This window comes from Entelurus aequoreus, linkage group LG20, assembly GCF_033978785.1.
Source record: "Entelurus aequoreus isolate RoL-2023_Sb linkage group LG20, RoL_Eaeq_v1.1, whole genome shotgun sequence".
NCBI classification, from domain to species: domain Eukaryota; kingdom Metazoa; phylum Chordata; class Actinopteri; order Syngnathiformes; family Syngnathidae; genus Entelurus; species Entelurus aequoreus.
In genome coordinates this window covers 24,842,191-24,869,007 of record NC_084750.1, presented here as the reverse complement: position 1 = coordinate 24,869,007, position 26,817 = coordinate 24,842,191, and the positions used below count along the sequence as shown (strand labels likewise).

The 26,817-nt window shown below is 41.2% G+C and overlaps 2 protein-coding genes across 5 annotated transcripts in view; one reads left to right on the top strand and one right to left on the bottom strand.

Moving 5' to 3' along the window:
- Window positions 1-26,817, bottom strand: part of tmod4 (tropomodulin 4 (muscle)) — a 97,170-nt gene that overhangs the window by 18,326 nt on the left and 52,027 nt on the right. The window contains exons 1-2 of one of the 4 annotated variants that reach the window (XM_062029722.1): window positions 12,584-12,706; window positions 4,481-4,583 (exon numbers count right to left, since the gene is read on the bottom strand). The gene's annotated coding sequence lies outside the window, so the exon portion shown is untranslated. The other 3 variants (XM_062029721.1, XM_062029723.1, XM_062029724.1) reach the window with 3 other exon arrangements.
- On the top strand, window positions 15,384-22,733 carry LOC133635717 (uncharacterized). Its single transcript, XM_062028965.1, has 5 exons — window positions 15,384-15,593; window positions 16,415-18,213; window positions 18,424-19,633; window positions 19,679-21,351; window positions 21,430-22,733. The coding sequence occupies exons 2-5, from the start codon at window positions 16,638-16,640 to the stop codon at window positions 22,731-22,733; spliced, it is 5,763 nt and encodes a 1,920-aa protein (XP_061884949.1). The 5' UTR covers window positions 15,384-15,593; window positions 16,415-16,637.

Genomic DNA, 26,817 nt, shown 5'->3' with positions numbered 1-26,817 from the left:
TGGCTCTGATTTAAATCATTTTAACTCCTAAAGCCCTCCTTTATCCAGGGACGTATTTCCCGAGTTTACAACAAAAATGAAAAATGTTTTTTTTAATAGTAAAAATATAAATCTAACACTTGCATCAACCTGATACTATACTACTTGGTATCGTTACGGACAACATTTGTATCAATTTGCCCACCTTGTTCACATTCAGGCGCTCAAGCTTGATGTGTAGTGTAGCATGTTTAGCTCGTCCTTAGGGGATAATATTTGTAAGAAACATAGTTTATTACAACTTAAGCTGTACATCAAGCAAGAATGGGAAATAATTCTACCTGAGAAGCTTAAAAAATGTGTCTCCTCAGTTCCCAAACGTTTACTGAGTGTTGTTAAAAGGAAAGGCCATGTAACACAATGGTGAACATGCCCTTTCCCAACTACTTTGGCACGTGTTGCAGCCATGAAATTCTAAGTTAATTATTATTTGCAAAAAAAAAAAAAAAGTTTATCAGTTTGAACATCAAATATCTTGTATATGTAGTGCATTCAATTGAATATGGGTTGAAAAGGATTTGCAAATCATTGTATTCCGTTTATATTTACATCTAACACAATTTCCCAACTCATATGGAAACGGGGTTTGTATATATATATATATATATATATATATATATATATATATATATATATATATATATATATATATATATATATATATATATATATATATATACATATACATATATATATATATATACATATATATATATATGTATATATATATATATATGTATATATATATATACATATATATATATATATATATATATGTATATATACATATATATATATATATATATATACATATATATATATATATATATATATATATATATATATATATATATATGTATATATGTATATATATATATATATATATATATATATATATATATATATATATATATATATATATATATATATATATTTATATTAGGGCTGCAACTAACGATTAATTTGATAATCGATTAATCTGTCGATTATTACTTCGATTAATCGATTAATAATCGGATAAAAGAGACAAACTACATTTCTATCCTATCCAGTATTTTATTGGAAAAAAACAGCATACTGGCACCATACTTATTTTGATTATTGTTTCTCAGCTGTTTGTAAATGTTGCAGTTTATAAATAAAGGTTTAGTAAAAAAAAAAAAATTAAAATTTTTTTTAAATTAAAAAAATGTAAAAAAAACTCTGCGCATAGCATAGATCCAACGAATCGATGACTAAATTAATCGGCAACTATTTTAATAATCGATTTTAATCGATTAGTTGTTGCAGCCCTAATATATATATATATATATATATATATATATATATATATATATATATATATATATATATATACACACAACCCGGCCCCGGCCAAAATGTTTTAACCCAATGCGGCCCCCCGAGTCAAAAGTCTGGGGACCCCTGTTGTAGATTGTCACTGAAGGCATCAAAACTACGAATGAACACATGTGGAGTTATGTATTTAACAAAAAAAAAAGGTGAAATAACTGAAAACATGTTTTATATTCTAGTTTCTTCAAAATAGCCACCCTTTGCTCTGATTACTTTTTCGCACACTCTTGGCATTCTCTCGTTGAGGTAGTCACCTGAAATGGTTTTCACTTCACATATGTCATAGTTTTGATGCCTTCAGTGACAAAGTAAATAGTCATGAAATTAAGGAAAATGCATTGAAATGAGAAGTTGTGTCCACACTTTTGGCCTGTACTGTATATTACATTACTTGGAAGGCTTAGCACTGTAGATAATAACAGTAGGATGGTAGTAGTCGGCGCTCTTGGTTACTTTGTTGGGTCTGCTCCTGTCTCTGGCCATGCTCCACCCACCCCAGCAGACGATGGCGTGGAACACCGCACAGACCACCACAGTGTTTATGTATTTTTTTGTTTTTGTTGTTTTACTTTTGTGGCTGTGTGTAGAAGTGGCTGGTTGCATCAACACTGCTCTTCTAATGTCTTTAATGTTCTTTGATGTTTCCCTCTTGCTATGGCTATGAGGTTTTTTTCCCTTGGCCTCAGTCTGGACACCCTCTCCAGGGGCCCAGGCTTGGACTGAATATTTTCCTCACAGTGTTTACCTGTTTCTCACCTTTTTTGTAAGGGGCGCCGGAAGTTGGCAGACCCGTCAGCGATCCTGGTCTGTCTCCCTGTAATGTTTGTCTGCTCTTGAATGGGATTGTGCTGAAAATCTAAATTTCCCCTCAGGGATTATTAAATTATTCCTGATTCTGATTCTGATGTAATAAAAAAAAAAAAAAGAGTTCTTGTACCTGCTTTGTCTACACAAACGGAACGCTCTCCCCGACCATCTTAGAGCACCACAGTCGGTCGTCCGTTTTAGTCAATCAATCAATGTTTATTTATATAGCCCTACATCACAAGTGTCTCAAAGGGCTGCACAAGCCACAACGACATTCTCGGTTCAGATCCCACATCCACACATTTTAAGAAGGGACTAAAAACCCACCTTTTTAGCACAGCTTTTATCTAATTTCTCTGCCTTCTTGTTTTTAAATGCACTGCTTGCCTACCTGTTTTATCTAGCGCGTTTTATCTAGTGTTTATCCAGTGTTTTTCATGTTTTTATTTCTATTTTAATTTTCTATTATATATTCTAACTTTCTATTTTTATTTTTTACCTTTTCTTTTCTTTTTTTTATACTTTGTAGCACTTTGAGATTTTTACAAATGTAATTCATTATTATTATTATTATTATTATTATTATTATTACAAGAAACAAACATAATTTCTTAAGCGCCGCTTAGAGACAAACTTGATTGGCGAAAATGATGTTTTTTTTGTCCAAAATGTATGGGGAAGTTGTGGGCCTTGGGCAAATAATTCTGTTGAATCTGCGTGAATTAGAGCGATCGCAACATAGCAAATGTCTTTGCAGCTAAATCAACCGATTCGGGTTTCGCAGAGTATCTGTGGGACTAATGCTGGGTTTCTTCCACACCAAACTCCTCCGAGCGTGCCTTCACCCAGCTTCACCCAAGCAAAACTTGTTCCGGCAAATGAAGAAGATAGACTTAAAAGGACAACTAAAAACAACTAAAGGACCCATTACCTCCCTGCTTGGCACTCAGCATCAAGGGTTGGAATTGGGGGTTAAATCACCAAAATGATTCCCGAGCGTGGCCAGCGCTGCAGCTCACTGCTCCCCTCACCTCCCAGGGGGTGGAACAAGGGGATGGGTCAAATGCAGAGGGTAATTTCACCACACCTATCAGTGGTACTTTTAACTTTAACTAACCCAACCTCGCATTGACTCAACCATAGCTGTGCCCAAATACTTTTGCGAACTACAGCATGAGCTGCTGCTCACTGCTCCCCTCACCTCCCAGGAGGTGCAACAAGGGGATGGGTCAAATGCAGAGGATAATTTCATCACACTTAGTGGGTGTGTGACTATCAGTGGTACTTTAACTTTAACTAACCCAACCTCGCATTGACTCAACCATAGCTGTGCCCAAATACTTTTGCGAACTACAGCGTGAGCTGTTGCTCACTGCTCCCCTCACCTCCCAGGGGGTGGAACAAGGAGATGGGTCAAATGCAGAGGATAATTTCACCACACCGAGTATGTGTGTAACTTTTAACTTTAACTAATCCAACCTCGCATTGACTCAACCAGAGCTGTGTCCAAATACTTTTGTGAACGACTGCGTGAGCTGCTGCTCACTGCTCCCCTCACCTCACCTCCCAGGGGGTGTAACAAGGGGATGGGTCAAATGCAGAGGATAATTTCACCACACCTACTGTGTGTGTGTGTGTGTGTGTGAGTATCAGTGGTACTTTAACTAATCCAACCTCGCATTGATTCAACCAGAGCTTTGTCCAAATACTTTTACGTCAACTTGTCGTAGAAGAGTCAAGTAAAATGTGTGAGAAGTTCTAGAACGATTCTGAGGGCATTTCTTACGGCCGCTTTGTTGCTGCAGCAGATTTGTCACCTTAGTCCACGTCTTACCGCCCAAGTGTAACATTCCAAATCATGCGGGGCTTAATTTTAGCTTGACAAGTCAGCTACTTGCAGCCGTGTCAAGCCTGGCCGGCTTAGGTTGCCCCCACACACACACAAACACACACTTGCACACACACACACACACACACACACACACACACACACACACACACACACACACACACACACACACACACACAGATGGCCCGTGCACACCTTATGCAGGAGGTGTCTTTTCAAATCTACATGCAACAAGTCAAATGTCCCAAAAGTGCCGAGTTCGAGGACAAAAACCAAGGGTCATCTCCACATTTGACTTACCTCCCCTTCTAGAAAGTTTCGAGTCCGACCCTACCAACACTGTCCCGTCACGCTGCAGCGTTCACACCCATGTTGCCTCTCGCAAACACACTGAACAACAACAAGCCGCAGCAGCATCATCACACCTACCTGAACTGGGTGTTGAAGCCTCCAGAGTGATAGGAAAGTCCACAAGGTCTACACCCCCTCTTCTATCTCTCTCTATCCGTGACGTCACTTGCACACGTCGGCACTTTATCATTTGGACAGGAGAGAGAGAGAGAGAGAGAACATGAGCCGAACTTTTATGATTGACAGCCACGTTTCGGTCACGTCACACTGGAGGACCAACACTGACACCTGGTGGCTGAAACTAACCTGCGCAATGACGTCATAACTATTCGCTCTTCCTGATTGATTGGTTGATTGAAACTTTTATTAGTAGGTTGCACAGTGAAATACATATTCCGTACAATTGACCACTAAATGGTAACACCCGAATAAGTTTTTTAACTTGTTTAAGTCGGGGTCCACTTAAATTGATTCATGATACAGATATATACTATCAAATATATGATTTTGTAATTCACAAAAATATAATGCTGGTTTAATATAAACAGAGAAAGAGAGAATCTTACAAATACCTCGAAATAAAGAATAGACATTCATTTGTATTTGAGAAAAGATAAATAAGCATTCCGACCCGATGAAACACACAAATTAAAAACTACTCGCAGGCTTTTTTTAAAGATTGTTATGGCTTAGCCCTATAGTACCAAACGTATCATAAGTGATACATACGTTTTTGAGCTCTCTTCACCATCGTAGCCATGTGTACATGGGCAACATTTATTTAATCTGATTATCCCGCTGGGATTTGTACCATTGTTGCTGCTTGTCTGGATCAATGTGTCCGTCGCTTAAAAGGTCCGCCAGGAAACAATGACTGATTTTTTTTTTTTTTTTTACAGGGTTCTTCTACTCACCCCGCTGCTGCTTCATTGTGACACACATGCCTGGCTGTTGCCCCCTGTGGTGTGGCGGGAGTACTGCGTCCATGATCAACCATAGTTTTAATGGTTTCCATCCTTCCATCCATCCATTTACTACCACTTGTCCCTTTTGGGGTTGCAGGGGGTGCTGGAGCCTATCTCAGCTGCATTCGGGCGGAAGGCGGGGTACACCCTGGACAAGTCGCCACCTCATTACAAGGTGAGCTTATTTGGGTGATGTTCGGCGGGCCAAATGAAAAGCTTTGAATAGATCTGTGAGTTTTAATTTTTATTCATGAATTCGTCCAATCTGATGTTGAATTTTTTTTAAATCATTTTAGAAAATTGTGAAATTGTCGTTTGTAAACCGGTGTTTGTCTCCAGTCTTACAAATTGGTACAATAAGACGTTTGCTATTTTCGTTTTGTTCGCGAATGTTCCTGTTTGAAATGATTGGTTGCTGATATACGTCAAAGGTTCCGAATGATAAACGGCACATTTTGTTACCATGAATTGATTAACGTGATAAACAAGTTGAAAAACTTATTCGGGTGTTACCATTTAGTGGTCAATTGTACGGAATATGTACTATACTGTGCAATCTACTAATAAAAGTTTCAATCAATCAGTCAATCAATGTTCCCGTGTTTGCGTATTTCCGTGACGTCATTATATCCCGAACGCACGGAAAAAGCAGAAGACTTTTTGGAGCGGGATATTCAAAATGACGGTTTTGTTGCTCTTTTAGACCATTTTTTTTTAACCTCTAGTGTGCCGCGAGATACAGTCTGGTGTGCCGTGGGAGATTATCTAATTTCACCTATTTGGGTTAAAAATATTTTTTGTAAACCAGTAATTATAGTCTGCAAATTAAGTGTTGTTCTTGAGAGTAACCGTGTAATACTCTTCCATATCAGTAGGTGGCAGCCGGTAGCTAATTGCTTTGTAGATGTCGGAAACAGCGGGAGGCAGCGTGCAGGTAAAAAGGTGTCTAATGCTTAAACCAAAAATAAACAAAAGGTGAGTGCCCCTAAGAAAAGGCATTGAAGCTTAGGGAAGGCTATGCAGAACGAAACTATAACTGAACTGGCCACAAAGTAAACAAAACCAGAATGCTGGACGACAGCAAAGACTTACTGTGGAGCAAAGACGGCGTCCGGAATGTACATCCGAACGTGACATGACAATCAACAATGTCCCCACAAAGAAGGATAAAAACAACTAAAATATTCTTGATTGCTAAAAAAAAAAGTAGATGCGGGAAATATCGCTCAAAGGAAGACATGAAAATACCAAAAAAAGAGAAAAAGCCACCAAAATAGGAGCGCAAGACAAGGACTAAAACACTACACACAGGAAAACAGCAAAAAACATCCTCTTGCTGATTGTATTCTACCATATGTCCCGGCAAGAAATCTGCGTTCAAAGAACTCCGGCTTATTAGGGATTCCCAGAGCCCAAAAAAGTCTGCGGGCTATAGAGCGTTTTCTATTCGGGCTCCAGTACTCTGGAATGCCCTCCCGGTAACAGTTAGAGATGCTACCTCAGTAGAAGCATTTAAGTCCCATCTTAAAACTCATTTGTATACTCTAGCCTTTAAATAGACCCCCTTTTTAGACCAGTTGATCTGCCGTCTCTTTTCTTCTCTCCTCAGCCCCCCTCTCCCTTGTGGAGGGGAGGGAACACAGGTCCGGTAGCCATGGATGAAGTGCTGGCTGTCCAGAGTCGGGACCCGGGGTGGACCGCTAGCCTGTGCATCGGTTGGGGACATCTCTGCGCTGCTGACCCGTCTCCGCTCGGGATGGTCTCCTGCTGGCCCCACTATGGACTGGACTCTCACTATTATGTTCGATCCACTATGGACTGGGCTCTCACTATTATGTTAGATCCACTATGGACTGGACTCTCACTATTATGTTCGATCCACTATGGACTGGACTTTCACTATTATGTTAGATCCACTATGGACTGGACTCTCACTATTATGTTAGATCCACTATGGACTGGACTCTCACTATTATGTTAGATCCACTATGGACTGGACTCTCACTATTATGTTGGATCCACTATGGACCGGACTCTCACTATTATGTTAGATCCACTATGGACCGGACTCTCACTATTATGTTAGATCCACTATGGACCGGACTCTCACTATTATGTTCGATCCACTATGGACCGGACTCTCACTATTATGTTAGATCCACTATGGACCGGACTCTCACTCTTATGTTCGATCCACTATGGACCGGACTCTCACTATTATGTTGGATCCACTATGGACCGGACTCTCACTATTATGTTGGATCCACTATGGACCGGACTCTCACTATTATGTTCGATCCACTATGGACCGGACTCTCACTATTATGTTAGATCCACTATGGACCGGACTCTCACTATTATGTTCGATCCACTATGGACTGGACTTTCACTATTATGTTAGATCCACTATGGACTGGACTCTCACTGTTATGTTCGATCCACTATGGACTGGGCTCTCACTATTATGTTAGATCCACTATGGACTGGACTCTCACTATTATGTTCGATCCACTATGGACTGGACTTTCACTATTATGTTAGATCCACTATGGACTGGACTCTCACTATTATGTTAGATCCACTATGGACTGGACTCTCACTATTATGTTAGATCCACTATGGACTGGACTCTCACTATTATGTTGGATCCACTATGGACCGGACTCTCACTATTATGTTAGATCCACTATGGACCGGACTCTCACTATTATGTTAGATCCACTATGGACCGGACTCTCACTATTATGTTCGATCCACTATGGACCGGACTCTCACTATTATGTTCGATCCACTATGGACCGGACTCTCACTATTATGCTAGATCCACTATGGACCGGACTCTCACTATTATGTTCGATCCACTATGGACCGGACTCTCACTATTATGTTGGATCCACTATGGACCGGACTCTCACTATTATGTTCGATCCACTATGGACCGGACTCTCACTATTATGTTAGATCCACTATGGACCGGACTCTCACTATTATGTTGGATCCACTATGGACCGGACTTTCACTATTATGTTAGATCCACTATGGACTGGACTCTCACTATTATGTTCGATCCACTATGGACTGGACTTTCACTATTATGTTAGAACCACTATGGACTGGACTCTCACTATTATGTTGGATCCACTATGGACTGGACTCTCACTATTATGTTAGATCCACTATGGACTGGACTCTCACTATTATGTTGGATCCACTATGAACCGGACTCTCACTATTATGTTCGATCCACTATGGACTGGACTCTCACTATTATGTTAGATCGACTATGGACTGGACTTTCACTATTATGTTAGATCCACTATGGACCGGACTCTCACTATTATGTTGGATCCACTATGGACTGGACTCTCACTATTATGTTAGATCGACTATGGACTGGACTCTCACTATTATGTTGGATCCACCATGGACCAGACTCTCACTATTATGTTCGATCCACTATGGACTGGACTCTCACTATTATGTTAGATCGACTATGGACTGGACTCTCACTATTATGTTGGATCCACCATGGACCAGACTCTCACTATTATGTTCGATCCACTATGGACTGGACTTTCACAATATTATGTCAGACCCACTCGACGTCCATTGCATCCGGTCTCCCCTAGTACACCTACTTTGAGACAAGAGCTATAGTGATGCATGCTTGTGTAACCGAGGGTTTACTTATGTCGCCTATACTGTACAAAACTACAAAATAACAAACTCCAGAGGACCACTATATTACCTTTCTTTCAAAACCTCCGCTCCACAACAACGTGTCACCACTTCCGTTCTTAGCCCCTTCAAAATAAGAGCTCAAGGCATATACTGTACAACAGGAACTTAACATCACAAAGAGGCAAGCCCATAAAAATACGCTACATACCTCCCCTCCTACAAAAAGAAACGTCCTCGTTTCAACACAATACTATTCAATATTTTATAGCAAGTTAAACAATTACATAGGAATATAAAATACATCGAATTAAATACAATGCTCATACCAACCAGACCTTGAAAAATAAGACACAATACAAATGAGATTAAAATAAAAAAATATATATAAGTGTAACCGAGAGTTTATATATATCGCCTATACCAGGGGTGTCCAAAGTGCGGCCCGGGGGCCATTTGCGGCCCGCAGCTAATTGTTTACCGGCCACACATTCTGGAAATACTATTGTAAAAATAAAAAAAAACATTAAAAAAAGTGGAATGAGGTGAAATCTAACGAGAAAAAGTTGCAATGTTGACACAAAAGCTGCCATGCAGGCTGTTTTTTTAAATTTTGTCTTTCTTTATTTATCTTTTTTTTGCCATTGCTCAAAAAAAAAAAACTAATGACAAAAAATCCATGTTATAATGAATTATTTTCAGGGCTCCAATTACTTCAAATATTTCCCTTTAAAATGTTTTATGTGGTAAATATTGCATATATTGTGTAGTAGCCATATAAAAACATCAAAGTTTTCTTTGACAAAAGCGCATAAAACAAACAAAAAAATAGTTCCAGCATAAAATCGACAGATATATCTGAAGTTGATCTCGTAACTTAAGTGTTGAAAGTAAAAGAAAAACCTAATAAAAATGTATCACTTTAGGAGGGGGGCACCTTTTGGATCCCAAATATATTTAGTGATTTTTTATTTATCTTTTCACTGTGATTACTCAAAAATATGAAATAATTAAAATCAATGGTGTACAGCATTATTGATCTTTTAGAGCTCTAATTACTAAATACTGCATATTTCAGTTTTACTATAAAAAAAACTAAGTTGTTTTTGACAGAAAAGCAATAAACAAAATTTTTTAAATTTGTATTACTTTATATCAACTTGAAGTTGATATAGAGATTTACTGTAAGCATTAAATAATTAAAAAACAATAATAATCTGACTTATTTTTAACATTTTAATGACTGAGACCCTTTATGGTCCCCGGGACCCCTAAAGGTAAAATGAAAAAAAAATCCATATATTTTGTTATGGTTTGAAAATGAAAAATATCAAAATGGCACCCACATGCTTTAAAGGCCTACTGAAATGATTTTTTTTTATTTAAACAGGAATAGCAGATCCATTCTATGGGTCATACTTGATCATTTCGCGATATTGCCATATTTTTGCTGAAAGGATTTAGTAGAGAAAATCGACGATAAAGTTCGCAACTTTTGCTCGCTGATCAATCAATCAATCAATCAATGTTTATTTATATAGCCCTAAATCACTAGTGTCTCAAAGGGCTGTACAAGCCACAACGACATCCTCGGTGTCGAGTGGGTCTGATATAATATTGTGAAAGTCCAACACATCAGCGAAAGTCCAGTCCATGGTGGGGCCAGCGGGAACCATCCCGAGTGGAGACGGGTCAGCAGCGTAGAGATGTCCCCATCTGATGGACAGGCTAGCGGTCCACCCCGGAGCAGAGTAGAAAAGAAAAGAAAAGAAACGGCAGATCAACTGGTCTAAAAAGGGAGTCTATTTAAAGGCTAGAGTATACAAATGAGTTTTAAGATGAGACTTAAATGCTTCTACTGAGGTAGCATCTCTAACTGTTACCGGGAGGGCATTCCATAGTATTGGAGCCCGAATAGAAAACGCTCTATAGCCCGCAGACTTTTTTTGGGCTCTGGGAATCACTAATAAGCCGGAGTTCTTTGAACGCAGATTTCTTGCCGGGACATATGGTACAATACAATCGTCAAGATAGGCAGGAGCTTGACCGTGTAGTATTTTATACGTAAGTAGTAAAACCTTAAAGTCGCATCTTAGGTGCACAGGAAGCCAGTGCAAGTGAGCCAGTATAGGCGTAATATGATCAAACTTTCTTGTTTTTGTCAAAAGTCTAGCAGCCGCATTTTGTACCATCTGTAATCTTTTAATGCTAGACATAGGGAGGCCCGAAAATAATACGTTACAGTAATCGAGACGAGATGTAACGAACGCATGGATAATGATCTCAGCATCGCTTGTGGACAAAATGGAACGAATTTTAGCGATATTACGGAGATGAAAGAAGGCCGTTTTAGTAACACTCTTAATGTGTGACTCAAACGAGAGAGTTGGGTCGAAGATAATACCCAGATTCTTTACCGAGTCGCCTTGTTTAATTGTTTGGTTGTCAAATGTTAAGGTGGTATTATTAAATAGATGTTGGTGTTGAGCAGGACCGAAAAGCCTTGCCTGTACCGGAAGTAGCGTGACGTCACAGGAGCTAGTATTCCTCACAATTCCCCATTGTTTACAATGGAGCGAGAGAGATTCGGACCGAGAAAGTGACGATTACCCCATTAATTTGAGCGAGGATGAAAGATTCGTAGATGAGGAACGTTACAGTGAAGGACTTGAGAGGCAGTGATGGACGTATCTTTTTTCGCTCTGACCGTAACTTAGGTACAAGCTGGCTCATTGGATTCCACACTCTCCTTTTTCTATTGTGGATCACGGATTTGTATTTTAAACCACCTCGGATACTATATCCTCTTGAAAATGAGAGTCGAGAACGCGAAATGGACATTCAATGCCTTTTATCTCCACGACAATACATCGGCGAAATGCTTTAGCTACGAGCTAACGTGATAGCATCGTGCTTTAACTGCATATAGAAACAAAAAAAATAAACCCCTGACTGGAAGGATAGATAGAAAATCAACAATACTATTAAACCGTGGACATGTAAATACACGGTTAATGCTTTCCAGGCTGGCGAAGGTTAACAATGCTGCGCTAACGACGCCATTGAAGCTAACTTAGCAACTTAGCAACCGGACCGCACAGAGCTATGTACTCTCTCCTTTTTCTATTGTGGATGACGGATTGTATTTTAAACCACCTCGGATACTATATGCTCTTGAAAATGAGAGTCGAGCACGCGAAATGGACATTTAAAGTGACTTTTATCTCCAAGACAATACATCGGTGACACACTTAGCTACTGAGCTAACGTGCTAGCGTCGTTCTCAAATGAAGATAGAAACAAAATAAATAAACCCCTGACTGGAAGGATAGACAGAAGACCAACAATAATATTAAACCATGTACATGTAACTACACTGTTAATAATTCTCAGCCTGGTAAGGCTTAACTATGCTGTTGCTAACGACGCTAAGGCTAGTTTAGCAACTTAGCAACCGGACCTCACAGAACTATGATCAAACATTAGCGCTCCACCTACGCCAGCCAGCCCTCATCTTCCCATCAACAGCCGTGCTCACCTGCGTTCCAGCAATCAACGGCGCGACGAAGGACTTCATCCGTGGGTTTGGCGGCAAGCATCGGCTAGGCGTCAGGGTAAGTAGTTCTTGTTGTGTTGCTGTAAGTATTGTAATGCCCCGCAGTGGAGAAGGAGTCACACAGACGAGGATGCGCTGCTCAATCGCTTTATTAACAAGCGGTAACTGGTTGTAATTCAAAAAGTAACGCACACACATACACGAGCTGCTGTTAGCCAAAACTCACGCTCACACACACTCAAGTTCTCCGCCAACTCACTCGCGCATGCGTGTTCCCCAAACCCTTAAAGACACAGTACACTAATGCAAATATCACAGATATTACAGTATTGTACTTAGCCGCTAAGACACCGATCGATCCCACCTACAACGTTCTTCTTTGCAGCCTCCATTATTCATTAAACAAATTGCAAAAGATTCACCAACACAGATGTCCAGAATACTGTGGAATTTTGTCGAAGAAAACAAGAGGCTTTTCTATCGGGTCCGATGGGGTCCAACCATGCACTTCCGTTGCTTTTGTGACGTCACGCGCATAAATCATATCCAAAGGAGTTTTTCAACCGGAAGTGTGGCGGGAATTTTAAAATGTCACTTTATAAGTTAACCCGGCCGTATTGGCATGTGTTGCAATGTTAAGATTTCATCATTGATATATAAACTATCAGACTGCGTGGTTGGTAGTAGTGGCTTTCAGTAGGCCTTTAATTTTTCCGTGTGCAGCCCTCAGTGGAAAAAGTTTGGACACCCCTGGCCTATACTGTACAAAACTACAAAATAACAAACAGGGAGGCTCCAGTTCCACACAAAGACCACTTTATTACCTTTCTTTCAAAACCTCCGCTCCACAACAACATGTCACCACTTCCGCTCTTAGCGCCTTCAAAATAAGAGCTCAAGGCATATACTGTATAACACAGACCTGGGCATTCTGCGGCCCGCGGGCCGCATCCGGCCCTTTGTGCGTCCCTGTCCGGCCCGCGTGAGGCCAATTATGAATTACAAAATAAATTTTAAAAAGTATCTATGTCGAGTGTGCAATACAACGGTGCTGCTTTTGTTTTGAAAATCGTTATTTGTATGTTTTCCGTATGGACGTATGCGTGTGCGTGATTGTGAGTGAATGTGACAGCTGCAATCATTAATTACAAAATAAAGTTGAAAAAACATCTATGTCGTGCGCGCAATACAACTGTGCTGCTTTTATTTTGAAAAGTATTATTTATGGGCGTGTGTCCGTGTGTAACCTGTGAGTGAAAGTGCACATGCAGCGACAAGTGATGCACGGTTTACACCCGAGACGCTAAAAAGAGAAAAGTTGATGAAAAATGGCGTGTTTCCAACAAGACATGGACTGCAAAGCAACGTTCCCTCTAAGGTGCGTGCCTGCGCAATTGCGTACTTCTCAAGCGTCTGCTGCGCGCACCAAATATATGCCGCGCACCAAATCAAATCCCATCTGAATTCTAAACAAAATAAACATATTTATTCTATGTAATTTTGCAATGCAACTTTGAGTGACAGTGACAACAAGCGGCCCTAACGGTGTTCGTCAACACCGTTCAATTGAACACCGTTCAATTATTGTAACGTCTATCGAGATGCTTCAAGGACAGGAATTATATCGATGACTTTATTGAGCAAAACTGTTTATATTCGGACATAACCACACCAAAAACATGAGTAAAACAATTCTATCTCGAAAAACTAGTCATTTTCTGCCGTACAAACCAGGCCAAAACCAACTTGTCATCTGTCACCAACACGCATAGCACTAAACCACTGGTGCGTTTATGGCCACACAAAAAGTCGGACAACTCAAACACCACACAAAGTTACACTATGACTCCTCAGTCATACGTGTGCTTATTTTACTGTCATTTATTATTAATGTTAATTTATTTATAATAGTCATGGAATGCTGTTACACACACTATGTTGAAGTATTACTATTATTATTAATTATTGTTATTATTATTATTATTATTTATCTTACGGTATATATCAAAAATAATATTGAGCAAAATTTAATTGAAATATTGTCGATGTGGCCCTCCAGCAGTGCTCGGGTTGCTCATGCGGCCCCCGGTAAAAATTAATTGCCCACCCCTGGTATAACAGGAACTTAACACAAAGAGGCAAGCCCATAAAAATAGGTTACACTTGGTTATGGTTTAAAGTCATATCCAACAATTGCAACAACAACTTTTTACTGTCAATTGAGTTTCGGTTTATTAAGGATTTCTGCTGGTGGTGTGCCTCCGGATTTTTTCAATGCAAAAAAATGTGCCTTAGCTCAAAAAAGGTCGAAAAATACTGCTTTTAGACGATATTTTCACGTACTTTGCAGATTGGAAATGTAGTTGTGTAACAGACAGCACGAGCCACAATTCAGCATTTAGTTTTCCATTCTACTGCTACTTTAAAGTTTCTGAAGTTCCGGTGGAAAAGGGTCTAATTATCAACTCTTTATTGAGCAGGATGGGACGAAGTTTGAGCACCCGGGGGAAAAACAAGCAAGCGCCGTGAATTAATTCCTTTCAACAGGGGACGAAGTTTCACAATAAAAGTTGCTCACGTTTGTTTTTTTTTGATTGATTGAAACTTTTATTAGTAGATTGCACAGTACAGTACATATTATGTACAATTGACCACTAAATGGTAACACCCCAATAAGTTTTTCAACTTGTTTAAGTCGGGGTCCACGTTAATCAATTCATGGTACAGAACCAATGTGGAGTTGAAACTCAGTGTGAATGAAGTGTCCCTGCCCTGGAAGTAAGGAGCTGTCTCCTCCTTAATCTTACTCCTTGGTGAAGTACCAGAAAGAACTACATTTCCCAGAACACCAAGGTCAAGATGGCCACCAATTGGCTGATTCAAGGCAGCTGTTAAGGAATGGTGGTGCTGTCTCATTTCATGCAAGCAAGCAGAGCGGCAAGACGCAAAAATCTACAAGATCCATCTTTAAAAGACTTCCAACACACCAATGGTCGGTGAATATACCCACTTTGCAATATGCTGAAATGCTTATTTGTTAAAACTCACCTTGACATGTTGGTTTACTTACCTGTCTTAAATTGTTTTTAGTTTGAACCACAGCAAATTTACTCCAACCTTGAGCATTGATTGCATCTGGGTATTTTCTTACTGTTTGATAATTAAAAAGCTTGAGTTAATTGAATTGTTAAATAAGCTCAATTTAAAGGGATAAAAAGTCAAAGATTATGGTTCAAAGTTAAAAGTAATAAAGATAAAAGCAAAGTTGAAGGATAAAAATGTTAAAACTTTTGCTTAAAGTTAAGCTAATTATACTTACCTTTATACTTACCTTACTAATTAAGCTACCTTATTAATTAAGCTAATTATACTTACCTTTTACTTACCTTTACTCCGTTTGGTGGATTTACTCAGTTCCATCATGGTAATGAATTTACATGATTGATAACTTAATTGCATGATTAGTTAAATGATTAATTGAGTGAACGATTAAGTAATTAAACGATTGATTAATTAAATTAAATGATCAATTAATTTTGACTTCTTTAAAGTGACTAAAACTACTTTTCTGATTTACTTGTTTCATTTTACTGAAACTGGTTAATTTGACAGTGCATTCACATGCATTTAATCTAAGTGTCTAGAGTCCTTTTGAAAAGTAATGTTAGATAATTTAAAAGTTTAAACAATGGTATTTAAAAGTTTGCAAATTTAACTTTAAAAATAATACCTGTTTGAGTCAGTTGAATTTGAACCTTTTTGTAAATACCTGTACATATATTGTTTTCCCATTGTTAACACTTGTGTTCGAAGGTTAACAACCTGATTGAATGAAGATCAACAGAAAAGAAACCAACAAAGCCAAAAAGTTGGATAAATAAAGTTGATCAATTGGAAATCCGAGTTGTCCTGGTGTCCTTTACGGAGTCAATAAGTGGAACTTGACAGTTGTTAACCACGGACCAGCCCTGGACAGTGAAGATCAAAGGCCTCAAGACCCAGGGGAGCTGTGGACGCCGGAGAAAACGGGATAAAGATGGCCGAAGAGGTATTGGGGAAGACTGCCGTGATCCTCAAGCAGGAGAGGACGACAGCCAAGAGGAACCTGACCAGAGTGGCCAACCTGATCTCCAGAGGAGCAGGCACCATGCTGCAATCCGAACTAAAAGAGGAGTTTGCCAAGTTTGCCGACCGTTTCACATCACTGCTGGATGCCAACGAGGACTTCAAGATTGGCCTGGAGGCTGACGTCAAGAAGGATGACCCAGATGGGGAGCTCGAGAAACAGCAGGAGGATGACATCCGAGCAAGTATAAAAGATGCCGAAGATAAGATGGCAGAAATCAAGGACATTGTCCAGACCAACCTGTGGGGAAGATACGGGAAGACTGAGCTGAAGGCAGCGATTTCCGAGGCAGAGGACGCCATTCAAAGGGCTGAAAATGTAGCAGTTGAAAGCAACAACGTGGAAGGCTATGACGTTTACCTCACCCTGCTGAATGAGACGGTGAGTGTTACCATCCATACCATGGCCCATTGGGAGAAATGGATCCCTCAGCACTTAAAGGACGAGATGGATGACAAACTAACACAAGTGAAAGCAGCTCACTACAGGCTCAAGTTGAGGAAAGCTGAATTCGCCACATCCAGGAGGCTGGCTGATCAAGGTGCAGGAGGACGACCTGGCCAACCAACACATCCCATTGTGAGGATAAAGCCTACATCCCTACCAGTCTTCCATGGGAGCAAAATAGACTTTCACAGGTGGAAGAAGGATTGGGAGAGCCTCCAGAAACAAGGGGAGCCGACTGGATCACCAGAGGTAAAGAAGATCCAGCTGTTGGAGAGCGTCAGTGATTCCATTGCCAAGGAACTAAGACTGTCCACCTACACCACAGCAACAGATATCTTCAGGGTCCTCGAAAACAGGTACGGCAACAAATCAACGATCACAGTCGAAATCTTGGAAGCGCTGGACAAGATGGCACAAGTCAAGGGGAACCAGCCCAGGAAGGTCATTGACCTAATACAAGCTGTGGAGAAGGCCCTGGCTGACCTGACGGAGCTAGGAAACTCTGGAGCCATCAGAAACCCCCTCGTCATCAGGTCGATTGAAAGCAAGTTACCAGATTTCATAAAAAGAGACTGGCTGATGTATATGGTTGAGCCCACCAACCTTGTAACCCCAGACAACCATTTTGATATGCTCCTAAAGTTCCTAAAGAGCCAGGAGGAAATACTGGAACGACTCGAGCAACTAAAGCTGGTGGACAAAGCGGAAGAAGCAGACAGGAAGAAGCCAGAAAGAAAGTTTGCATCTACCAGGGCTACGAGTAAAGATGGTGACGAGGTCTGTGGCATTTGTGGTGGTGGTGGGCACACCAACAAGATCTACTTTTGCAAGAAGTTTAAAGGCTTGAAGCTACATGAGAAGAAAATGGCCCTGAAGAAGCTGGGAGCGTGCAGGAAGTGTCTTGGGTATCACGACGCAGGTGGCTACTGCAGAGACACCTTCCTATGCGGAAACCAAGACTGCAAAAGGGCAAGCGGCACACCTGACCACCACTACTTCCTATGCCCAACAGCAGAGGCCAGAAGAGAAGGAAGCAAAGGTGCAAAAGGAGGAAAAGAAGGAAAAGGTAAATTCACTGAGGAACAGGAGGCCTTCTTGTCACAACTTGCCCCAGAACTGGCAGAGAAGGGCAGAAAGGCATTCTCAAACCGAGCCTCAATGACTCTCAAATCAGCGGGCCAGTCTGAACTGCTGAAGGAAACTGGGCTGGCTGAGTTACCAGTGATGATGATGTTGATGATGGTCACAGCTAACGCAGGTCAGAAGATTGGCACACTTATAGACCTGGCATCCGACACAAATTACATCACTCACAAAGCTGCCGAAAGACTTGGCCTGAGAAGTGAAGACATAGCGCTGGTCGTACATGGAGTTGGAGGCATGACAATGAAAGTCAGGACGAAAAGGTACCTCCTGAAGGTCCGAGTCAAGACTCCCAAGGGGACTGAGCGAGCACATCAACTGGTCTGCTATGGCCTGGAGCAAATTGCAAAGGTCCATCAAGCAACTGAACCCGAAAAGTTGAAAAGCTTCTTCCCAGATGTCCAGCTTGAGGAGTTAGAAAGACCAGAGGAAGTCGAGCTCCTCATAAGCCATCGCGAGGGACGACTCGCACCCCAAAGACTAAAAGTCATCGGTGACCTTGTCCTATGGGAGAGCCCCCTGGGCAAAACAGTCGGTGGAGCACACCCTGACTTGCTCGAAGAAGTGGAGGTGGCAGCATATGAGTCAAGAACCCACTTTGCCCGCTCCATGAGAACCGCTGCTGTCCGATACCAAGAGATCACAGTCCCAGCGTCTGAGCCAGGCCGGCTACAGCAGGACGATGTGGCCCACGCAACTACATCTGCCAGTAACCGTGAATTTCTTGATTGGTGGCACTGGGACAGCATCGGAGCTGCATGTGAGCCGAAATGTGGAAGCTGCCGGTGTGGAAACTGTCCTCCAGGAGGAAAGGACATGACCCTGGCGGAGGAGAGGGAGTTTGAGATCATTAAAGGAGGACTCACCTACAAGATGGAGGACTCTCACTCCTCAACTCCACACTGGGATGCCAAATATCCCTGGACTGAAAATCCAGCCTCTCTCCCCAACAACAAAAGAGCAGTCCAAGCTTGCTTCTTGAGAATGGAAAAGCAACTGAGCAAAGACCCAGACTGGAAAGTTGCATATTCCACCCAGATCCATGAAATGGTCCAAAGAGGCGCAGCCATAAAACTCACCAATGAAGTCATGGAGAAGTGGAAAGGACCAGTTTGGTATGTCAGCCACTTGGTGGCGCCAAATCCCCATTCAGTGACTACACCAGTTCGTATTGTCTGGAACAGCAGCCAAAAATACAACGGAGTGAGCATGAATGATCTTCTCCTAAAAGGACCAGATGTTCTCAACCCCATCAGAGCTGTCCTGCTCCGATTCAGAGAAGGAGTGAACGCAGCTCTGGGCGACATCAGAAAGATGTATAACTCTGTCTGGTTGGAAGAGCGAGAGATGCATCTGCACAGGTTCCTGTGGAGAGACAACCCAGAAGAGGAAATCAGTGAGTATGCCGTCACCAGAGTCAATATGGGCGACAAACCTGCTGGCTGCATTGCTCAATTGGCCATGAGGGAAACTGCAAGTCTGCCCAACTTCACTCACCTGCAGGATGAACGCAGAGTCATTGAAGAAGACAGCTACGTGGATGACCTGTTGACCTCCCACAATGACCTGAACAGACTTGACCAAATCACAGCTGGAGTTGAAGAGGTCCTAAAGGCTGGAGGCTTCTTCCTCAAACCATGGGTCAGGTCAGGGCAAAGTGGGAGGAAAGAAACTGAAGCGGATGTCCTAAAGCCAGAGCAAGGAAACACCTTGATTCTTCCAAACCAAATAAGAGAAGGAGAGAACAAAGCCCTGGGCATCGGCTACCAGGTGGACAAAGACAAACTGTACATGCTGACGGCGGTTAACTTTTCCAATAGGAAGAAAAAGATGAGAGTTGGCAAAGATCTTCTTGAAGAGGAGGTGAGAGCTGAAACGCCTAACCCACTGACGAGGAGAGCTCTCCTAAGCCAAGTTGCTGCACTGTACGACCCAATCGGCCTAGTTGCACCGGTCAAGCAGAAGGGAGCAATTCTCGTCCGTAAAGCATTCCAAGAAGGAGGGGGTGGCAAGCTGACCCAAGAAACCTGGGATCAACCTCTTTCAGAAAGACTCAGGGAAGAAGCCATACAGCTCTTCGAGGAATATGCCCAGCTTGGACAGGTGAAATTCCACAGGAGCCTCACACCGCCCGACTGGAAAGGGAAACCCTACGGCATCACATTTTCTGACGGAAGTGACAAAACCTATGGTGCTGTGATGTACGTCAGATGGGAGACTAGTCACGGAACTGAAGTTCGATTCGTGGAAGCAAAGGCCAAACTGACACCCCTGGACCAGAAGGGAGATGCTGTAAAAGCAGAAATCTGTGGCGCAGTCTTTGCTGCCAGAATTCGGAAGTACGTGGAGAAACATGCCCGTATGAAGATTGAGAAATGGTTCCACCTACTGGACAGTCAAACAGTCCTCGGGGCCATCCAACGAGAATCATACGGATACCAAACCTTCTTCGCCAACAGAGTGGGCGAAATCCAGATGTCCGGGCCAGTGCAAGACTGGTGGTGGATCAGAGGAGATCTGAACATTGCTGACTTAATAACAAGAGGAGGCAATCCCAAAGACTTAAATGAGGAATCCACATGGCAAAACGGACCAGAGTTCCTGAAGTGGCCAGTGGAGGAGTGGCCTATTCAGTCAGCTGGAGAAGTTGCAGCCCAGGCCAGGGAGAGTGTAAACAAGCTTCAAAGAAAGGCATTCTCTGCTGCACTGACCAGAGCTCAAGCTAAGATGAGTCGGCAAAAAGAAGACCCACTGGCCACTCCGGAAAAGGAAAGTCCCTGTGAAGAATCGAAACCTATTATGCCAAGAAGAAAACCCACTAGCTGGGTGAAACATCTTGTGGATGTAAAAAGGTTCAGTAGCCTGACAAAACTGATCAGAGTTGTTGCCTGGACACGACGAGCTGCCGAGCAGTGGCTGAAGAGGAGGTCGAACCCAGGACAACCAAAGTGGGAGGCAACACCCAAGCAGGCTGGATTGGCTGGCACTGAACTAGAAGGTGCACGTGAAGACGTCTTCCTCGCAGCTCAAGAAGGTGTAACATTCCCAGTCACTACTCTGAGCAGATTGGCAGTATTCAAAGATGTGAAAACTGGACTCCTCGTTTGTGCAGGGAGGATCCAGATATTTAACGAAGATGAGACAGCCGTGCCAGTCTTGCCATTTGAAGCATGGGTGTCAACATTGCTGGCACAAGAATCCCATGACGCTAACCACGAGGGGGTAGCAGGAACCCTTCTACGGATGAGGAAGACAGCGTGGATAATAAAGGGCCGGAGAATTGCCAAGAAAGTAGTTGACAGCTGCATAGTTTGCAGAAAGAACAGAGCAAAGAAGTGTCAACAAATCATGGCAGACTTACCTCCAGAGCGAACCACCCCAGCTGCTCCTTTTGAATTCACAACCATGGACCTATTCGGCCCTTATGAAGTGAAGGATGAAGTCAAGAAAAGAACCAGACTGAAAGTGTGGGGAATCGTCTTCAGTTGCATGGCCTCCCGTGCCATACACACTGAACTAGTGAGTGACCAGTCATCCCAAGGCTTCCTCCTCGCCTATCAGAGGTTCACGTCACTCAGAGGACATCCCAGGAAGCTCTGGTCAGACCCCGGCACAAATTTTGTGGGCGCCAAACCTGCTCTGGAACAGCTGTACACATTCCTTGACCGACTGGACAAGTCTCAAGTCGAAGACATGGCTGCCAACCATGGAACAGAATGGTCCTGGAAGATCCACCCTGCGGATTCTCCCCACAGAAATGGTGCTGCAGAAGCGGCTGTCAGAGTGGTCAAACGGGCCCTGACCAATGTCGGCGGAGATGGTGTCTTCACCTGGGGTGAATTTCAAACCTTCCTCTACATGGCTGCCAACCTTGCAAATGAGCGACCAATCGATGCAAGAACTCAAAGCAGGGAAGACTGTGTGGAATACATCACCCCGAACTCTCTGCTCCTAGGGCGTGCCAACCCTAAGGGAGATCCTGGAGACTTCCAGTTTGATCGCTATCCTTATAAAAGACTGCAAGTAATTCAAGCTGAAGTCACCAAATTCTGGAAGAAATGGAGCCAACTAGCTGGACCCAACCTCTTCATAAGAAACAAATGGCACACCAAAGAGCGAAATGTTTCTGTCGGAGATGTGGTCTGGTTGGCTGACCAAAATGCCCTGAGAGGACAGTACAAGCTGGCCAGAGTAGTCAGAGCCAATACGGACAGCAAAGGCATCGTAAGAGACGTGCTTGTGAGGACCTTTCCCAGCTATCCTGTCCCCATCAAGAAGACAAGCGACAAAGAAAAACCGACCACGAAAACCAAGAGGCTCAGACATCAAATCCCAGCAACAATCCTGCATAGGGATGTCAGACGCCTCATCATTCTAATTCCCATTGAAGAACAAAGGAAAGAAGGACCTGTGTGACCCCATTAGGTTTTGAAAACCATGAGGGCCAAGTGGGAGGTGTGGAGTTGAAACTCAGTGTGAATGAAGTGTCCCTGCCCTGGAAGTAAGGAGCTGTCTCCTCCTTAATCTTACTCCTTGGTGAAGTACCAGAAAGAACTACATTTCCCAGAACACCAAGGTCAAGATGGCCACCAATTGGCTGATTCAAGGCAGCTGTTAAGGAATGGTGGTGCTGTCTCATTTCATGCAAGCAAGCAGAGCGGCAAGACGCAAAAATCTACAAGATCCATCTTTAAAAGACTTCCAACACACCAATGGTCGGTGAATATACCCACTTTGCAATATGCTGAAATGCTTATTTGTTAAAACTCACCTTGACATGTTGGTTTACTTACCTGTCTTAAATTGTTTTTAGTTTGAACCACAGCAAATTTACTCCAACCTTGAGCATTGATTGCATCTGGGTATTTTCTTACTGTTTGATAATTAAAAAGCTTGAGTTAATTGAATTGTTAAATAAGCTCAATTTAAAGGGATAAAAAGTCAAAGATTATGGTTCAAAGTTAAAAGTAATAAAGATAAAAGCAAAGTTGAAGGATAAAAATGTTAAAACTTTTGCTTAAAGTTAAGCTAATTATACTTACCTTTATACTTACCTTACTAATTAAGCTACCTTATTAATTAAGCTAATTATACTTACCTTTTACTTACCTTTACTCCGTTTGGTGGATTTACTCAGTTCCATCATGGTAATGAATTTACATGATTGATTACTTAATTGCATGATTAGTTAAATGATTAATTGAGTGAACGATTAAGTAATTAAACGATTGATTAATTAAATTAAATGATCAATTAATTTTGACTTCTTTAAAGTGACTAAAACTACTTTTCTGATTTACTTGTTTCATTTTACTGAAACTGGTTAATTTGACAGTGCATTCACATGCATTTAATCTAAGTGTCTAGAGTCCTTTTGAAAAGTAATGTTAGATAATTTAAAAGTTTAAACAATGGTATTTAAAAGTTTGCAAATTTAACTTTAAAAATAATACCTGTTTGAGTCAGTTGAATTTGAACCTTTTTGTAAATACCTGTACATATATTGTTTTCCCATTGTTAACACTTGTGTTCGAAGGTTAACAACCTGATTGAATGAAGATCAACAGAAAAGAAACCAACAAAGCCAAAAAGTTGGATAAATAAAGTTGATCAATTGGAAATCCGAGTTGTCCTGGTGTCCTTTACGGAGTCAATAAGTGGAACTTGACAACCAATTATACTTGTACCCGGAAGTGCTGCTTTGTTTACTTCCCCTTTAAGAAAGTACTCCTAATCTCCCCTCATTATGTAAATAAAGTGCACCTGTTACATAAATACTCTCAGACAACACCTTTAATTACTTATTATTATTTTTTTTTTTTTTGCTCTCGTCTTTTTTTATGAACGCAAAATATTTTTTTCCTCGCTCAGATATTGTTAAAAAAAATACTACAATAATACTGCACATTTTACGGTAGCATCTTGGTTTGCGCAGATTAGGAGAACTTCTAAGTCCACAATATTTGAGATAATTATTTTTCAAGGTTTGAGTTGAGCTCACGAAATATTGTTTTTTTGTTGTTTTTTTGCTGAGTGTGTTTCAAAAGATAGGTCATAAAAACATGTAAATACACAGTTTACGTCGTGTAAGTCAGAGGTGTGGACTCGGGTCACATGACTTGGACTCGAGTCAGACTCGAGTCATGAATTTGATTACTTTAGACTCGACTTGACAAAATGTAAAGAGACTTGCAACTCGACTTAGACTTTAACATCAATGACTTGTGACTTCACTTGGACTTGAGCCTTTTGACTTGACATGACTTGCTACTTTCCCCAAAACCTAAAGTTTAAAAAGTTATTTGGGAGCGCTCCGTTGCTTTCATTTTGTACGTGTCTGTCTATCAGCGTGTGTGCTGCGTGTCAGCGTGTGTGCTCTCAGTACAACAGCCAATCAAATTAGATCTACGTTGTTTTCATCACACAGCATTCAGCCAATCAAATTGCAGGACAACCAATGAACAAGAGTTGTCAAACAACGCGCTAGTGAGAAAGATTTATACCAAAGTTGGTTTCGTTCGGGTATAAAAACTACGACTTGGTCAACAAAAAACGAATTGCCGTATGCAAATTACGCAGTTCGAATATTACAGACGGAGACGCAACAACTTCCAACTTCGTTCGACATTTGAAGTTGCACAAAGAAGGGTAAGTTTTGAATGTAAGCTAACGTTTATTGGCTAAGTAACATGACTTTTATTTGCTGTGTAGTTAAATCAGTGAGGCTGTAAACTCACTGCTAACGTTATAACCATACACATCTTATAAGTAGACGCAGCATCGCGCGCTACTGCCTACTGGCGCAGACGAGACGCGGGGCCGCCATCTTGGAGTGGTGATCCGCTCCACTCAGTGCAATTCATTTGGCAGGAGCAATGAACTGTCAGCGCATTTAATTCATTTTACCTCACTGAATACCACTCATTTTCACGCGCTTTTTTGTCATACGTGTAGCTATGATAACGGACACATGTTTTATTATTCATAGTTTGCTTAACAGTAATATAATATTCTTATATGCTATAAGTGACCAGACGTCCGAGATCAAAACTGGGAATATAAACCCAGAGAAGGGGGAAAAAAACGGTCAGCTATTTTTAAGTTGAAGAAACAATATGATTACGTTATATATACATGCGTATATCCTACATAAACAATGTATGAATAAATTAGATATCTATATATCTTATAGACCGTATCTCTGTTGCTGCAGCAGCAGAGAGTTTATTCTGTCTTGACACTTTGTATTGATATTTTGTATTACATTCTTCCCTTAAATGATCATGTTTACAGTGATTGTTATATATGTATTTTTTATGTATGTCGCTTTGGATAAAAGCGTCTGCCAAATACTTAAACATATATAAACACCTGAAAGTCTTTATATCAGCTAAAACCACCAATCTGTTTCACTGGATTCAGAATAAAACCAAATGCTGTCTTACCCAACAATGTTAGTATTTGAATATTGTTACTTGAAGACTTATTCCTGGTTACATTTATACTGTTAAGAAAGTATTGTCTTATATTTTACCTAAAATGAGAATGCATCATAATCAGTGGCGGCTGGTGAATTTTGTTTTAGGTGGGGCTGAAAGTTTGTAAACCAAACCCCTGTAGGGGCGTCATCCTCCCCCAGAAGATTTCTTTGTGATTTTCATAAAATACAACCAATAGTACATTAATGTTTAATCTTACTTGTGAAAAGTAATCCCCCGATTCCTATTTTCAACAGTCCGCTCATTTGAGCAGGAAAATGCTGAACACCAGCCCAGCATCTTTGTTTTCTACCTGTCAACTGTCAGTTTAGGCTGCTCGCCGGCTCCTCATCACCACTTCAAGATGCAATTTGGTCGCGTCACAGCAACCAATACTGCGTCTACTTATAAGATGTATATGGTTATAACATCATTTCAAACACAGCAATATGTTGTGTCCACTGCAGTTTGCTACCTTATTCATACTTTTTGTCAAGTGATTTTTTTAAGCAGGGTTGCATGAGGTACCTATACGTTAAAGGCCTACTGAAATGAATTTTTTTTATTTAAACGGGGATAGCAGATCTATTCTACGTGTCATACTTGATCATTTCGCGATATTGCCATATTTTTGCTGAAAGGATTTAGTATAGAACAACGACGATAAAGATTGCAACTTTTGGTATCTGATAAAAAAAAGGCTTGCCCCTACTGGAAGTAGCGTGACGTAGTCAGTTGAACATATATGCAAAGTTCCCTATTGTTTACAATGATGGCCGCATGAAGTGAGAGAGATTCGGACCGAGAAAGCGACAATTTCCCCATTAATTTGAGCGAGGATGAAAGATTTGTGGATGAGTAAAGTGCAAGTGAAGGACTAGTGGGGAGTGGAAGCTATTCAGATAGGGAAGATGCTGTGAGAGCCGGGGGTGACCTGATATTCAGCTGGGAATGACTACAACAGTAAATAAACACAAGACATATATATACTCTATTAGCCACAACACAACCAGGCTTATATT